Source organism: Oncorhynchus mykiss, chromosome 9, assembly GCF_057628025.1.
Source record: "Oncorhynchus mykiss isolate SJ-2025 chromosome 9, ASM5762802v1, whole genome shotgun sequence".
In the NCBI taxonomy this organism is placed as follows: domain Eukaryota; kingdom Metazoa; phylum Chordata; class Actinopteri; order Salmoniformes; family Salmonidae; genus Oncorhynchus; species Oncorhynchus mykiss.
The window spans coordinates 46,553,128-46,569,512 of NC_143030.1; the positions used below are offsets into that span (position 1 = coordinate 46,553,128).

At 43.3% G+C, this 16,385-nt stretch overlaps 1 protein-coding gene across 4 annotated transcripts in view; it reads right to left on the minus strand.

Moving 5' to 3' along the window:
* The window catches only part of LOC110532104 (DNA (cytosine-5)-methyltransferase 3B), a 64,918-nt gene that overhangs the window by 15,094 nt on the left and 33,439 nt on the right, over nt 1-16,385 (minus strand). For all 4 annotated transcript variants that reach the window (XM_090184329.1, XM_090184328.1, XM_090184326.1 and 1 more), the window contains exons 8-16: nt 14,121-14,228; nt 12,164-12,305; nt 10,194-10,316; nt 9,868-9,912; nt 8,858-8,937; nt 6,948-7,060; nt 4,717-4,900; nt 4,405-4,489; nt 4,067-4,212 (exon numbers count right to left, since the gene is read on the minus strand). In XM_090184329.1, the coding sequence (XP_090040455.1) occupies nt 4,067-4,212; nt 4,405-4,489; nt 4,717-4,900; nt 6,948-7,060; nt 8,858-8,937; nt 9,868-9,912; nt 10,194-10,316; nt 12,164-12,305; nt 14,121-14,228 (1,026 nt within the window). The remainder of the gene's footprint in view (nt 1-4,066; nt 4,213-4,404; nt 4,490-4,716; nt 4,901-6,947; nt 7,061-8,857; nt 8,938-9,867; nt 9,913-10,193; nt 10,317-12,163; nt 12,306-14,120; nt 14,229-16,385) is intronic.

The following is a 16,385-nucleotide window of genomic DNA, read 5'->3' on the forward strand; positions in this document are numbered from 1 at the left end:
TAACAAAGGTGTTGAATACTTACTGACTCGAGACATTTCAGCTTTTCATATTTAATTTGTAAGAATGAAACACAACACATCAAAATGTGGAAAAAGTCAAGGGGTGTGAATACTTTCTGAAGGCACTGTATAAACACCAACCCCCACCCTACAGAACGACCCATACAGAACCCCCCCCCCACCCATCTATAGCACCCACCCCACTTCCCTACAGAACACCCCCCTCCTCCCCAGCTATACATAGGGGCCTTTTCATCTGTGACAAAAGCCTTGGATAGATAGAGAGAGAGAGAGAGAGAGAGAGAGAGAGGGTGTAGCTTCCCCAAGCAAGTCCAGAGCAGACCCTCTCCGGGCCCAGCCCCTCTTTGAGGAGTGCTCTGAGTCGCTGACAAAGGGGTGAATGGGTTCTGGGGGATTTACTCTGACAAGAGGCTGTGCTTTGTCCTCTAAACCAGATGACCTCACGGACTCTCATGCAACTCGCCAGCACGCCCCTCTCTGCAGCTGTGGTGGAGCTATGTGTTTAGGTTCGACTTGGGAGTGGTTAATGTTGTCTGTTGATGTGTTTGTGCTCTTGTGTTGAAGCTCTCAAAAGAGCCCTTGCGAGCCCATGAGTTTGTATAGGTTTCATTGTGGATCCACATAATGTAGGTCAGGGGGGAGGGCATTCACTATAAGGTGAGGCTCATTAGGTTACAATAAGGTACTACTGTCCTGTCTGGACAGGCAATGGCCTGGGCCAGACAGGACAAACCAGTAACAGGTGTGTGGTATGAATGTGTGTAATTGTTTGATTTTCCATGACACTGACGAGGACTACTCCTTATGACCAGTGTTGGGGGTAATGCATTACAAAAGTGACACTTGTGGCAAAAGTGGCTTGCGAAAGTATTCACCTCCCTTGGCATTTTTCCTATTTTGTTGCCTTACAACCTGGAATTAAAATAGATTTTGGGGGGTTTGTATAATTTGATTTACACAACATGCCTACCACTTTGAAGATGCAAAATATTTTTTTATTGCGAAACAAACAGGAAATAAAGACAAAAAACAGAAAACTTGAGCATGCATAACCATTCACAATCCCAAAGTCAATACTTTGTAGAGACAACTTTTGCAGCAATTACAGCTGCAAGTCTCTTGGGGTATGACTCTATAAGCTTGGCACATCTAGCCACTGGGATTTTTGCCCATTCTCAAAGGCAAAACTGCTCCACCTCCTTCAAGTCGGATGGGTTCCGCTGGTGTACAGCAATCTTTAAGTCAAACCACAGATAGAGGTCTGGGCTTTGACTTGGCCATTCCAAGACATTTAAATGTTTCCCCTTAAACCACTCAAGTGTTGCTTTAGCAGTATGTTTAGGGTCATTGTCCTGCTGGAAGGTGAACCTCCGTCCCAGTCTCAAATCTCTGGAAGACTGAAACGGGTTTCCCTCAAGAATTTCCCTGTATTTAGCACCATCCATCATTCCTTTAATTCTGACCAGTTTCCCAGTCCCTGCCGATGAAAAACATACCCACAGAATGATGCTGCCACCACCATGCTTCAATATGGGGATGGTGTTCTTAGGGTGATGAGAGGTGTTGTGTTTTCGCCAGACATAGCTTTTTCCTTGTTGGCCAAAAAGCAACATTTTAGTCTAATCTAACCAGAGTACGTTCTTCCATATGTTTAGGGAGTCTCCCACATGCCTTTTGCATATTTTTGTCCTTAAGCAATGATTTTTTTCTGGACACTCTTCCGTAAAGCCCAGCTCTGTGGAGTGTACGGCTTAAAGTGGTCCAATGGACAGATACTCCAATCTCCTCTGTGGAGCTTTGCAGCTCCTTCAGGGTTATCTTTGGTCTCTTTGTTGCCTCTCTGATTAATGCCCTCCTTGCCGGGGCCGTGAGTTTTGGTGGGCGGCCCTCTCTTAGCAGGTTTGTTGTGGTGCCATATTCTTAAAATGTTTTAATAGTGGATTTAATAGTGCAATATATTAACTAGGGAAATTGTGTCACTTCTCTTGCGTTCAGTGTAAGCAGAGTCAGGGTATATGCAGCAGTTTGGGCCGCCTGGATGAAGACTGTGTGAAGATAATTTCTTCCTAACTAAGATTGTAATTAATTTGCCAGAATTTTACATAATTATGACATAACATTGAAGGTTGTGCAATATAACAGCAATATTTAGACTAAGGGTTGCCCCCGTTCGATAAAATACGGAACGGTTCCATATTTCACTGAAAGAATAAACGTTTTGTTTTCGAAATTATAGTTTCCGGATTTGACCATATTAATGACCAAAGGCTCGTATTTCTGTGTGTTTATTGTATTATAATTAAGTCTATAATTTGATATTTGATAGAGCAGTCTGACTGAGCGGTGGTAGGCAGCAGCAGGCTCGTAAGCATTCATTCAAACAGCACTTTCCTGCATTTGCCAGCAGCTCTTCGCAATGCTTGGAGCATAGCCTATCAACTCACGGGATTAGGCTGGCAATACTATAGTGCCTATTAGGACATTCAATAGTCAAAGGTATATGAAATACAAATGTTATAGAGAGAAATAGTCCTATAATTCCTATAATAACTACAACCTAAAACTGGGAATATTGAAGACTCATGTTAAAAGGAACCACCAGCTTTCATAAGTTCTCATGTTCTGTACAAGGAACTTTAGCTTTTTTACATGGCACATATTGCACTTTTACTTTTTTCTCCAACACTGTGTTTTTGCATTATTTAAACCACATTGAACCTGTTTCAACCTGTATTATTTGAAGTTAAAATAAAATTGTTCATTCAATATTGTTGTAATTGTCATTATTACAAATATATTTATAAAATCGTCCGACTAATCGGTAACAGCTTTTTTGGGTCCTCCAATAATCGGTATCGGCGTTGAAAAATCAAATTCGGTTGACCTCTAGTCTGTTTCTCAAACTAGACACTCTAATGTGCTCAGTTGTGCACCGGGGCCTCCCACTCCTCTTTCTATTCTGGTAAGAGACTGTTTACGCTGTTCTGTGAAGGGAGTAGTAAACAGAGTTGTACGAGATCTTCAGTTTCTTGGCAATTTCTCACATGGAATAGCCTTCATTTCTCAGAACAAGAATAGACAGACGAGTTTCAGAAGAAATTTCTTTGTTTCTGTCCATTTTGAGCTTGTAATCGAACCCACTAATTCTGATGCTCCAGATACTCAACTAGTCTAAAGAAGGCCAGTTTTATTGCTTCTTTAATCAGGACCACAGTTTTCAGCTGTGCTAACATAATTGCAAACACGTTTTCTAATGATTAATTAGCCTTTTAAAATGATAAACTTGGATTCGCTAACACAACGTGCCATTGGAACACAGGAGTGATGGTTGCTGATAATGGGCATCTGTACGCCTATGTAGATATTCCATTAAAGATCAGTCGTTTCCAGCTACAATAGTCATTTACAACATTAACAATGTCTACACTGTATTTCTGATCAATTTGATGTTATTTTAATGGACAAAAAATGTGCTTTTCTTTCAAAAACAAGAACATTTTTAAGTGACGCCAAACTTTTGAACGGTAGTGTATATGGCTAATTAAGAAGCCCATATGATAGCGCAGTACTTGTAGACTAGTACAGGAAAGCAGCGCCACCGATAAAAGGAGAAACCAGCGATCAAACCCGAGTTAGTCATCTTTGGTAGAGCGCACACGGATCGCCTTGCTCCCTCCGACAGTCAAACAAACAGGGAGATCGAGATTTTTTTTCCATGAAACTTAACACAAAGTAATATAACGTATCCCTTTCCACCCAAAGTAATATTGTTAAGTAACGCGTTACTTTTGTTAAATATAACGATACTTTGTCATATGTTGAATTATGAGAAGGAAAAGAAGCACCTGCTTTACACGACAACATAATGAGTCATTGGGGAACGGATTTGATCTTTGCTTTAGAGACAAACCTAGTACTCTACTCTCCCCTCTCTCACCCCTCCCTCTATATGATTTAACTCAGATTCAATTTGTTCTGCCCAACCATATGTAAAGACTGTGAAGAGAGAAGAGAGAGAGAGAAAGAGGGAGGGAGATCTGCTTACATTCTTCCTGGAGATGTTGCGCACGTCGTGCACATACTGGATTCGTCCTTCATGTCGGACGACCCCCACCGATATGGAATCTTCACACACCTCTGACGCAATATAATGGTCCACTTTGAATCCTAGGTCTCGTAGCACTAAGTAGCCTAAACACACAAAGGTAAACATACGTCAAGATATTTTTTTTGCGGGTTCTGAATATTACACTTGAGTAATGCATTAACGCGCGCGCACACACACACACACACACACACACACACACACACACACACACACACACACACACACACACACACACACACACACACACACACACACACACACACACACACACTTACCAGTGGCGATGCCATCGAACAGTGAGAGCACGCGGATGGGGCGCCTCTGTTCTGCAGGGACAGCCCGGTAGATCTTTGGGCTTTCCTGAGAAACATATAGACCAAATCAAAATGTTTATATAAACAAACACAGACACTGTATGTACTGTAGTAGTGTTGCTATGCAGTGGGACCCTAAACTTTTTCTGGCCCTGTGACCTGACCAAGAAGAACGGCAGGCCCTACATACTGTATGAGCGAAGTTAGTTTGGCCTCGGTAGTGGGACAAGGGTCAATGTTAGGAGTTAACTAAAGCATCTTGATGGGACTCACAAACTCCTGGCCGTTGTCGTTGACGAAGAACTCCTGCAGCTTCATGCTCCAGTCGTGGCGTCGTTTGAGCACGCCGTAGTTCTGCAGTGGCTGGCACATGAAACAGCGCCACGGGTCCAGGTTACGGGCACTGTTCGACGCCCCTGCGCCCACCAGAATGTCCAGACAGTCGACACAGAAACACCTGCAGGGGAGGAGACAGACGGGTGTGATAAAGTTGAGGGGGGGGGGTAAGGGGAGATGGACGAGTAGGGGAGGGGAGAGGGGGAGGGAAGGGAAAGGGTGGAGGGAAGGTAGGGGGAGAGAGGGATATGGGGAGGGAGTGGGGGAAGGGGAGGGAGGGATATGTGGGGGAGGGAGAGGGATAGATGGGGAAAGAGAGATACGGATATGTGGGGAAAGAGAGATACGGATATGTGGGGAAAGAGAGAAATACGGGGGGAGGGGAGAGAGATATGGGGCAGGGGGAGAGAGGGATATGGGGAGGGAGTGGGGGAAGGGGAGGGAGAAGGGAGGAAAGGCAGGGAGAGGGATATGTGGGGGAGGGGGAGAGAGAGGGATATGTGGGGGAGGGGGAGAGAGAGGGATATGTGGGGGAGGGGGAAAGAGAGAGATACGGGGGGAGGGGGAGAGAGAGATATGGGGCAGGGGGAGAGATATGGGGGGGAGAGAGATGGGAAGAGAGGGATATGGGGGGAATGGGAGAGAGATTTGTGGGAAGGGGAGAGAGAGACATGGCGGGAGGGGGAGAGACAGAGAGAGAAAGCAGAGAGAGAAAGCAGGTGGAACTAGTGAAAATAAAAGGTAACATAGAGGAAACATATACAGTGCTGTAAACAAATATTTGCCCCCTTTCTGATTTTCTCTATTTTTGTATATTTTTTATACTGAATGTTATCAGATCTTTAACCAAAATGTAATATTGGATAAAGTTTACAAATAACACAAAAAAATATACCTCATTTATTTAATTAACAAAGTTATGCAACAACCAATTAATTCCCTTATGTGAAAAACTCAATAACTGGTTGTACCACCTTTAGCTGCAATGAATGCAACCAAATTCTTCCTGTAGTTGTTGATCAGTCTCTAATGTCGCTGTGGAGGAATTTTGGTCCGGTCCTCTGCATGCAGAACTGCTTTAACTCAGCAACATTTGTAGGTTATCAAGCATGAACTGCTCCTTTCAAGTCCTGCCACAACATCTCAATTGGGATTAGGTCTGGACTTTGACTAGGCCATTCCAAAACTTCATATTTGTTGCTATTTAGCCATTTTCATGTAGCCTTGATTGTGTGTTTTGGATCATTGTCTTGCTGCATGACCCAGCTGCGCTTCAGCTTCAGCTCAGACGGATGGCCTGACATTCTCCTGTAGAATTCTCTGATACAGAGCAAAATTCATGGTTCCTTCTATTAAGACAAGTTGTCCAGGTCCCGAGGCAGCAGAGCATGCCCAAACCATCACACTACCAACCCCATGCTTGATATGGTATGAGGTTCTTACTGTGGAATTCAGTGTTTGGTGTTTTCCAGGCATAATGGGACCCATGTCGTCCAAAAAGTTAGACTTTTGACTCATCTGTCCATAGAACATTCTACCAAGAGTCTTGATGATCATCCAGGTGCTTTTTTTGTTGGCAAACTTGAGTCAACTTTTCAGACGAGATGGGTTCCTTTACGTCTGGCAAAACCAAACAGTACATTCAGTATAAAAAAATATGCAAAAATAGAAAACAAATACTTTTTCACAGCACTGTACATCTAATCAGCAGGTTAGAGAGAAAGGAGAGCGAAAGAAAAAGTAGAAGCAGACTGAGAAGGCAAAACGTAAAAGAGAGTTGAAATGAACGAAGATACAGCAGATTACAGTTAAGATGCAGAATAATACACTAATGACACAGTATAGATACAGCCCGTCCCAAATAGCACCATATTCCCTAGTGCACTACTTTTGACCACAGCCCATAAAGTAGTGCACTGCACTTTTAGGAAAAAAAAGGGGTTCCAAGAGCGTTCTTCAGCTGCCCCCAAAGGAGAACCCTTTTGGGTTCCATGCAGAAACCTCACTGGAAAGGGTTCTCCTATGGGGACAGCCGAAGAACCTTTTTCGGTTCTAGAAAGCGCCCCTTTTTTCCCTAAGACTGTATAAAAGGGACAAGGGTAGCATTTGGACCACACTCTCAGAAGATTACCGAGATACGGTTAACGAGGTGAGTGTTGAGTCCAAACCTGCAGCAGTTGGCGTTCCCACACAGTAGCACCTCGCGGCCCCCGCAGCACACCGTGCAGTAGGATTGGTAGCCGTCGTCATCATACATGTAGGATATCTCCAGATACACGTCCTACCACACGCACGCAACAACAGTCATTAACAACAATATCTAGATACCAGTGTTCACTTACAGAACAACAACAAAATACCACATTTCTTGACACCAGGATCTTTAACCAGTTCGAGCACGTATGGTGAGGCAGGAAATCAAACAAGAATGCGAATACAAAGATCCACAATATACACAAAAGTATCTGGACACCCCTTCAAATGAGTGGATTTGACTATTTCAGTCACACCCGTTGTTGACAGATGTATAAAATCGAGCACACCGCCATGCAATCTCCATTGACAAACACTGGCAGTAGAATGGCCTTACTGAAGAGCTCAGTGACTTTCAACGTGACACCGTCATAGGATGCACCTTTCCAACAAGTCAGTTTGTCAAATTTCTGCCCTGCTAGAGCTGCCCCGGTCAACTGTAGTGCTGTTATTGTGAAATGGAAACATCTAGAAACAACAACGGCTCAGCCGCGAAGTGGTAGGCCACACAAGCTCACAGAATGGGACCGCAGAGTGCTGAAGCTCGTAGCACGTAAAAATCATCTGTCCTCACTACCGAGTTCCCAAACTGCCTCTGGAAGCAACGTCAGCACAACAACTGGTCAAGCAGCCGCACCGCACACAAGCCTAAGATCACCATGCGCAATGCCAAGCGTCGCGGCCATTAGAAACACGTTCTCTGGAGTGACGCTTCACCATCTGGCAGTCCTGACGGACAAATATGGGTTTGGCAGTTGCCAGGAGAACACTACCTGCCCGAATGCATAGTGCCAACTGTAAAGTTTGGTGGAGAAGGACTAATGGTCTGGGTCTGTTGTCTGTTTTTCATGGTTCGGTCTAGGCCTCAGTTCCTGGGAAGGGAAATATTAACATCTGTGTATTTTAAACACAGAGACCAAAGTCCACAGACACAAAGGCACCGCTCTGGGACACATTGACAAAGCTGTAAACTGACATCAACATCACTGCAATTGTACCAGTCACTCACCATGCACCCATTGCACTTAACAAAGCTATTTGAACTATGATGGAACCGAGCCCATAACAACAAAGCTGCTAATAATAAAGAGAATGCTTCAGCCAATAGTTTCTATAAGAACTTCCTGAGACCTCGATAAGTCTGGATAAAGGCCATTGCTTCAGAAACCCAATAAGTTGGTGTGATTAGACCTGGGTTCAACAATGATGAGCTTTGAGCTTTCCTGGAGCAAATAGAATAGCCTCAACGCCACAAACCCTCTGGCACTCCATACAAGCTAAAGCAAACGCTAAAAGTATTTGGAAGACTCCGAATAGTAATTGAACCCAGGTCTGGATGAGATGACGTAATATGATCATGTAGTGAACAGTCACACCTGTGGTAATGATCTATTGGACTGGAGGTAATGTCAATAGAAGCAGTCAGCCAGGCCTGGTATCGATGCTTCTAGTCCCTCACACAAGAGAGGCAGGCCTAGGCATGTCTCACTCTTAAGTTCTGAACACAGTGGTTCTATTGACAAAATAGCTCTAGATGACTTCTGTGGAAAGTCTTCCTCCAGAGAGCCGCACAAACACACGAATAAACACTATCACCCCCAGCGCAGGGATTCAGGATTGGATTATACGTTCAGGTAGGTAGGTGTCATTCACCTCAGGGTGTCCTGACTCTTTCAATGGGATCGAGACTCAGTGGCGGTTGGTAAAGATGGCTGTGTGAGACTGATGACAGTGATGACAGTGATGACCGTGCAAATGTAATACAGGTGTATTTCTTGTCCGCGTGTCATTTCTGAATGAGAGGGCATTAGAGAAGTGCACTAACCTTGCATGCTTGGCAAAGGCCTCCTTCAAAAAGTGGGTGGAAGGTTGCCACTCTTGTCTTCCCGCAAGAGAGGCAAAAGTCTGCACGAAACAAATATGAGCTAGACGGAGACTTTCGACAAAAACACTTTTCGCAGCTCATGTTCAACGCCTACGGTGTCTTCAGAAAGTATTCAAACCCCTTGCCCTTTTCCACATTTTGTTGTGTTACAGCCTGAATTTCAAACGGGTTGAGGTGTTTTTTAGTCACTGGCCTACCCACAATATCCCATAAGGTCAAAGTGTAAAAAATAAATAAATAAAATAAAAAGGAATACAAAATGAAAAGCTGAAATGTCTTGAGTCAATAAATATTCAACCCCTTTGTTATGCAAGCCTAAAAAAGTTCAGGAGTAAAAATGTGCTTCATGAATTGTATGTACTCACTCTGTGTGCAATAAAAGTGTTCAACGTGATTATCTCAACTCTACCCCACACATACAAATATCTGTAAGGTCCCTCAGTGGAGCAGTGAATTTAAAACACAGATTCAACCACAAAGACCAGGGAGGTTTTCCAATGCCTCGTAAAGAAGGGCTCCTATTGGTAGACAGGTACAAATAAAAAGCAGACATTGAATATCCCTTTGAGCAGGGTGAAGTCATCAATTCCACTTTGGATGGTGTATCAATACACGCAGTCACCACAAAGATAGAGGTGTCCTTCTTAAGGATTTCACCATGAGGTCAAAGGTGATTTTAAAATAGTTACAGAGTTTAATGGCTGTTATAAGGAAAAAACTAAGGATGGATCAACAACATTGTAGTTACTCCACAACACTAACCTAATTGACAGAGTGAAAAGAAGGAATGGGTGGGTGAGGAAGAAAATAACAATTTAATTCCTTTTGAATTCAGGCCGTAACACAACAAAATGTGGAATAAGTCAAGGGGTATGAATACTTTCTACAATATCTGAAGACCCTTGTATGTCAACTAGAAAGAAATATCTGAAACTAAAAGGAGAACGTACCTTCTATACTTCTGTTATTCTTCAAAACTTCATGCACCATTTGTTCTGAAGGGCAGAGAGGAGAGAGAGACACATGCAGGTCAACAATTAAAGACAGGTCTTGAGTCACATGAATAATAACATGCCATAGCAATAAATCACAGACGACTCCAAGATCGTATTCATTAGGGCATAAAATGTTAAATGTTGCAACGGAAATGGGAAATTAGTGTTTCTTATAGAACAAATCCAAGTAGTCCCCTCCCCGTTTCTGTTTTCTTCCGTTTGGAGCCTTAATAAATACAACCCTGATAACCCCGGGTTGACCCATTTGGTTGACCTCTGACCTCGACTGTAGACCTCCTCTGGGCCGCTTTTGGCCTTACACAGGCTGACGCGGGGCCTCTTGGCTGTCGGGAAATACTCTGGCAGACTGACGTCCAAAACCTGGTGGTTCAACGTGCTGCTATCTGGAGAGGACAAACACACACACACACACACACACACACACACACACACACACACACACACACACACACACACACACACACAACCGTCAAAGCATGTAGAAGAAAGTATACGGTACCTAAAATACTTGACAAATATATGTAATATTACTGTATACCAGTTGATATTACTGTGTATTATTGGACAAGTAATATTGGCCCACTAGACCCGACAAACCTATTGAACCCTTACCTCCGGAGTATGGTGGATGACATAATAAAACATATTAAACAGAAGACAACCCTTAACCACCCTAGTGTGAGTACCAGCCTTCTCTGCTAACATTCCACTCCTTGTCATTGCAAAAGAGACGGGCCTTTTGGCAATCTCAACGCTCAATATGCGCTGTATCTACGGTGGAGTTGCTCATTGGTTGTTGGAAATAACATGAATATTATCCCGCATGCGGAGCTTCGGAAATAGAATTAGAATTTAGAACAAAGTCTAAAACAAACATTTAGCTGTTACCTAGGCAAGTTGTGGTATTTTTAGGTTTGAAATCAAAACTAAGATGACATTGTGTGGTTGGAATTGCAGTATGTATTTAGTTTGAGAATTTCGATGTGAGCTAGCAACTTTGATCATCACTAGCTACCACAGCCACAAAGTCATAAAACCCCATCTATTTCTAACACTTCTCTTGTTACAATCTGATTTTAAACCACAGGAGGTTGGTGGCACCTTAATTGGGGAGATCGGGCTAGTGGTAATGGCTGGAGCGGAATCAGTGGAATGATAGAAAATACACATGGTATCCATGTATTTGATGCCATTCCATTTGGTCCGTTCCAGCCATTATTATGAACTGTCCTCCCCTCAAGCAGCCTCCACTGTTTTAAACCTAAACCTGACCCTAACCTTAGCCCCACTGCTAACCTTATGCCTAACCCTAACCGTTTCATACATTTTTACGATCTAGGCCATTTTGACTTTGTGGCTGTGGGAACTAGTGGAAACCGGAGCACAGGAAATGGATTAGCTAAAGGAACTGGTACCTAGGCTATAACCACCCCTCTCCTCTCTAATGAAATACCAACGTGCCAACATACAGTTAACCGGTTAACCGATCATGTGACAGAGATAGGAGAGGCAGATTAGGATGCCATGTAGAGACAGGAATAAATTACGTCAGTCTTAAAAGTATTTAATTAAAAACGTGTCATACTGATCGAAGAGAAAGTAATGGTGGAACTCTAAAATACGTCAGCAACTATTGTCTCAGCCCTACCTGGGGCTATCGTTTAAAGCCACAATATGTAACGTTTTGGGGCGACCCGACCAAATTCACATAGAAATATGAGTTATGGATCTGTCACTCTCAAGAAGCAGTAGATCTGTTATATATGTGCTATTTCTATGCTTCCCGTTCATAAATGTTGTTTTTGCATCTTTTATTTTTCAATTTTGTACACCAGCTTTAAAAAGCTGAAAATATTATATTTTTGGTTATTGAAAATATATTTCACAGCGGTTTAGACGGTACAATAAACTGAAAGCACCTGAACTATTAGAATTTTGGCAACAAAATGGCGGCAAAATTTCTGCATATTGCACCTTTAAGTTGGGTGCTATAACTATTGGACTACATAGGTACTTCCTAGGCACATTCACAATTACTGTATGATGTGAAAACTAAAATATTGCTTCAAGGGATCATTCGCATTTGAGAAGTTTCAACAACAAAACAATTCTAAAAAGTTAACTATCCCTTTAACGTGCCCACATTAGACAAGACAGGACAGGAGGAGGCAGGAGAAAACCCCAGCCATGACATTTAGACCTTATATTGGCTTTGGATGGTGAGTCTCACCAGGGTTGTCTGTGGGTTTGAGGCCTTCTTGGCCCTTAGGCAGGAAGCCCCCGATGGCCCAGTCCAGCATGGGCTTGACTTGGTCTTCTGGCCCCTCTGATTCACACTGAGGGAACGTCTTCTCAGCACGCAGACTTGCCATCTGAGAGAGGGAGGGGGAAAGGGAGGCGGGGGGGGGGGACAAGGAGAGAGGGAAGGGAGGTAGAAGGAGAGGGAGGAGGTTAGGGGGAAGATAATAAGAGATGTTAGGGAGACAGAAAGTGAGAGGACCAGAGAGAAGAATGGAGCTGAGAAGAGATGATTGTCAGCCTTGCTAAACAAACAGGCGATCAAACAGGCAGGTACTCTATACAGACAGTCAAGCACACGAGAGAGACCAAACAGACCTGGTAGACAGAGACAACAGACTGAACTAGGCTACTACAAGAAGGGGCTTGTGCCTCAGACAGACAGGGACACAGACAGACCAACATCTCACTAGACACACAGGTCTTCCTCTTTCTCGCTCTATCTCACAAAGGCGGACAGATCATCATTAACCAGAGAAAAGAGTCAAACAGACACACAAAAGAACATGACAAGGAGTCGAGAACAAGTAGGGTCGGCCCGCTCATTAGGCAGGATTAGGCAGCATTTTCGGAGCACGGCATTTTCGGAGCTAAACTGGCCAAGAAGCACCTTCAACAACACATAAAACCTCACATAATTCTTCTAAAAAACTATGACAATTTCTCTCAGTGGCATATGGGCTTTTTAGGTGAGGGCTGACGCCGCCTTGGGATAAACAGTGCCCACTTTGTCAAAGGCAAGGAAGCAAAATATTTATCTTGTCCATTCCCAGCGTGCTTGTCCAGGGTGCTGTTGGAGGGACTCATCTCTGCAGCGCTCCACCGACGTTCCGTCCCAAAAACGATCCAACGTAAATCATGTATCAGATATAGCATATGGTAGACAGAGTAGGCTATGTGGCCTTTTCTGTAGCCTACAGGCTGGAGATAAAATGAAAGACAACGCAAAGAGACGGAAACATCATGTTTCTCCGATCGAATAGCCTAACCTAAATGCCGGGCGATCCGATAAAAATTGCGCTGAGATGTTAACAAACAACATGTCCTAAACATAGGACAGGTAAAATAGACAATCAGGCTACTCACAACTGCTGTCCAGGAGTTTCATCCCGTGGGCTAAATTGTCATGATCAGTGGTTTCAAGTATGTTTCCTTATATTTCTGCATTTCTCGCTGTGTAAACACATTGCAAATAGGCTCAGGATAACTCATTTTTTATTTAACCAGGCAAGTCAGTTAAGAACAAATTCTTATTTACAATGACAGCCTAGGAACAGTGGATTAACTGCCTCATTCAGGGGCAGAACCAAACATAGATGGTTATGTCTGGTTTAGATCTGGTATGGTCTGGCCTTAATGTCAACGTCCACGGACATAGATTCTTGGTCTATAAATGATATATTGGTCTACCAATTATGTATTTTCAACTTTCATTCAGAACTGAAAATTATCCTTATTTCAACATCCAGAAAATAAGAATGTTCACCTTTCATTCAGAACCTAAATTTAAGCTAACTTCAAAGCCTGGAAAATATGTATTTTAGATTGATTTTCAACATCATGTTGCTTACTTAACATCATGTTGCTTATCTGTCTGTCTGTCTTCGAAAATTATTAACAGCTCCTCGTATTGAGAGACTGATAAAGGAACTGCAGGGAAAGCAAGGCCCCGTATTGACTTTATTGTGCAGCTGTCACACACCCACACAAGCACACACACACACACACACACACACACACACACACACACACACACACACACACACACACACACACACACACACACACACACCTGACATGAAGGTAGGCACTAGGCAGGTGAGCGTTAAACCACACACATATAGCCTTTCTCACTCTGTCACATTCTTCTCCCCCCCCCCCTTCCTTACCTCCAGCGCCTGGAAGATGGCCCTGCGGTAGGATGTCAGCTTGGTGTAGGAGGCCTGGTTGAAGAACTTGGGGAAAGCAGTGATGGAGTCCAGCTTGTCAGCAGACACCTGGAGGAAGGATGATGAGTGGAGATATGGAGGGTTAAACGCTCATTCATTGCTTTACTGTAAAACAAGGTCTGCATTCACATAGGGGGGGGGAATTCCGACACAAGTTAACCGTGGAGTGGAATTCCCTTTTTTCTCTCTATGCATATTCTGACCCTTATAACATCAGCATGAGAACGGCATGCTATTCACTCGCTATTCATTTGGGATGTAGATGGAATAAAGGAAGGTGTGGTGGAGGTGTTGTCTACGCAGACTCCCTATTCTGACCTTGACTTAATTCCCTAATAATTCCACTGCTTTTTTCTCGCGAGGAAACCGTAAATAAGGTCTAGCGATCCAACCGGTTCCAAGTGGGGGAGAAAAACATCTACACCATTCTCCACGCACTGTCATTTACAACTCGATAAGAGCTCGTGATAATAACTAGGTAAATGATAAGGGAATTGTAAATATAAATGACTGGTGGTTTTAGATCTATTTTACCTTATGATGGCTGGAGAAAAAATGTGAAACTAGTGATATGGCAGCTAACTGAAGCATATCAACATATCAACTTTCCCAAAGTAAAGTTTATGAAATGCTGGTGCCATTATGCATCATTTAATTTGTACAGCCTTTTAACTTGCAGGGATGGGCACTCTCTAATGTCTTAATTATAGGCTACTCCGACTTTCTCTGCTTCCGATTTCTATCATGTTAAATATTAGCCACTATCAGTATCGACTGTCAGCAGGAATAATAACCACAGGTATTCAACTGCCAATTTACTATTAGTTCCCTTCAGTTGGTATAGCCTACATTATCATTTAATTACATTGTTTCGTTTACCTTCATTTGCTTCCTTTGTAAACAGTTGTGAGGTCGGTTGGACATACTGCCAAATTCTCTAAAATTACGTTGGAGGCAGCTTATGGTAGAGAAATGAACATTCAATTCTCTGGCAAAAGCTCTGGTGGACATTCCTCCAGTCAGCATGCCAATTGCACGCTTTTGTGGCATTGTGTTGTGCTACAAAACTGCACATTTTAAAGTGGCCTTTAATTGTCCCCAGCACAAGGTGCACCTGTGTAATAATCATGCTGTTTAATCAGCTTTTTGATATGCCACACCTGTCAGGTGGATGAATTATCTTGGCAAAGAATAAATGCTCACTAACAGGGATATATAAAACGCTGTCAATCAAGTTAGAGTAGCTAGCTTGTCTAACTATCTTAGCTGGCATGCCTGCTGGTAAGGCTGGTAGACTTTAGAAAAGCAAGAAATAACTAATGAATAAGACTCACATTCCTTTCCATCTTCTACACAGATTTTAGAAGAGATGCAAAGAAGCATATTTAGTTCCAACACAACAAAAAAAACACCAGTCAGGTGGATACAGACAGCTCAAGAGGTATGATTAGATATGCAGAAAAATATTTTTGTCATAGAATGAAGCATAATGATTGTAGCTCTAGACAGCAGGAAAAAGCTGTTTCAGTGTTTGAAAGATTCTACAACTTACGAGCTGGGGGGTGGGGCCATCCTCACATAGTCACATAGTTTGTAGTTTGTGCCCCCTCAAGTCTGAATACCAAATACTGAGAAGTCTGCAGGAAAGGCCCCAAGCGTCTTATCTAGGACCAGGTGCCCTGTCCCTATAATGTTATTCATTATGATCTAAAACGGATTCTCGATCAGCAATCCTACTCTGTCGCATGAGCCTAGTTTACACCACACGACATGACCAAAAGTATGTGGACACCTGCTCATCGAACATCTCATTCCAAAATCATGGGCATTAATATGAAGTTGTTCCCCCCTTTGCTGCAATAATAGTCACCACTCTTCTGTGAAGGCTTTCCACTAGATGTTGGAACATTGCTGCAGGGACTTGCTACCATTCAGCCACAAGAGCATTAGTGAGGTTGGGCGATTAGGCCTGGTTCACAGTCGGCGTTCCAATTCATCCAAAAGGTGTTCAATGGGGTTGAGGTCAGGGTTCTGTGCAGGCCAGTCAAGTTCTTCCACACTAATATCGACAAACCATTTCTGTATGAACCTCACTTTGTGCACGGGGGCATTGTGCACAAAGGGAGGTAGGGTAGCCTAGTGGTTAGAGTGTTGGACTAGTAACCGGAAGGTCCCCGAGCTGACAAGGTACAAATCTGTCGTTCT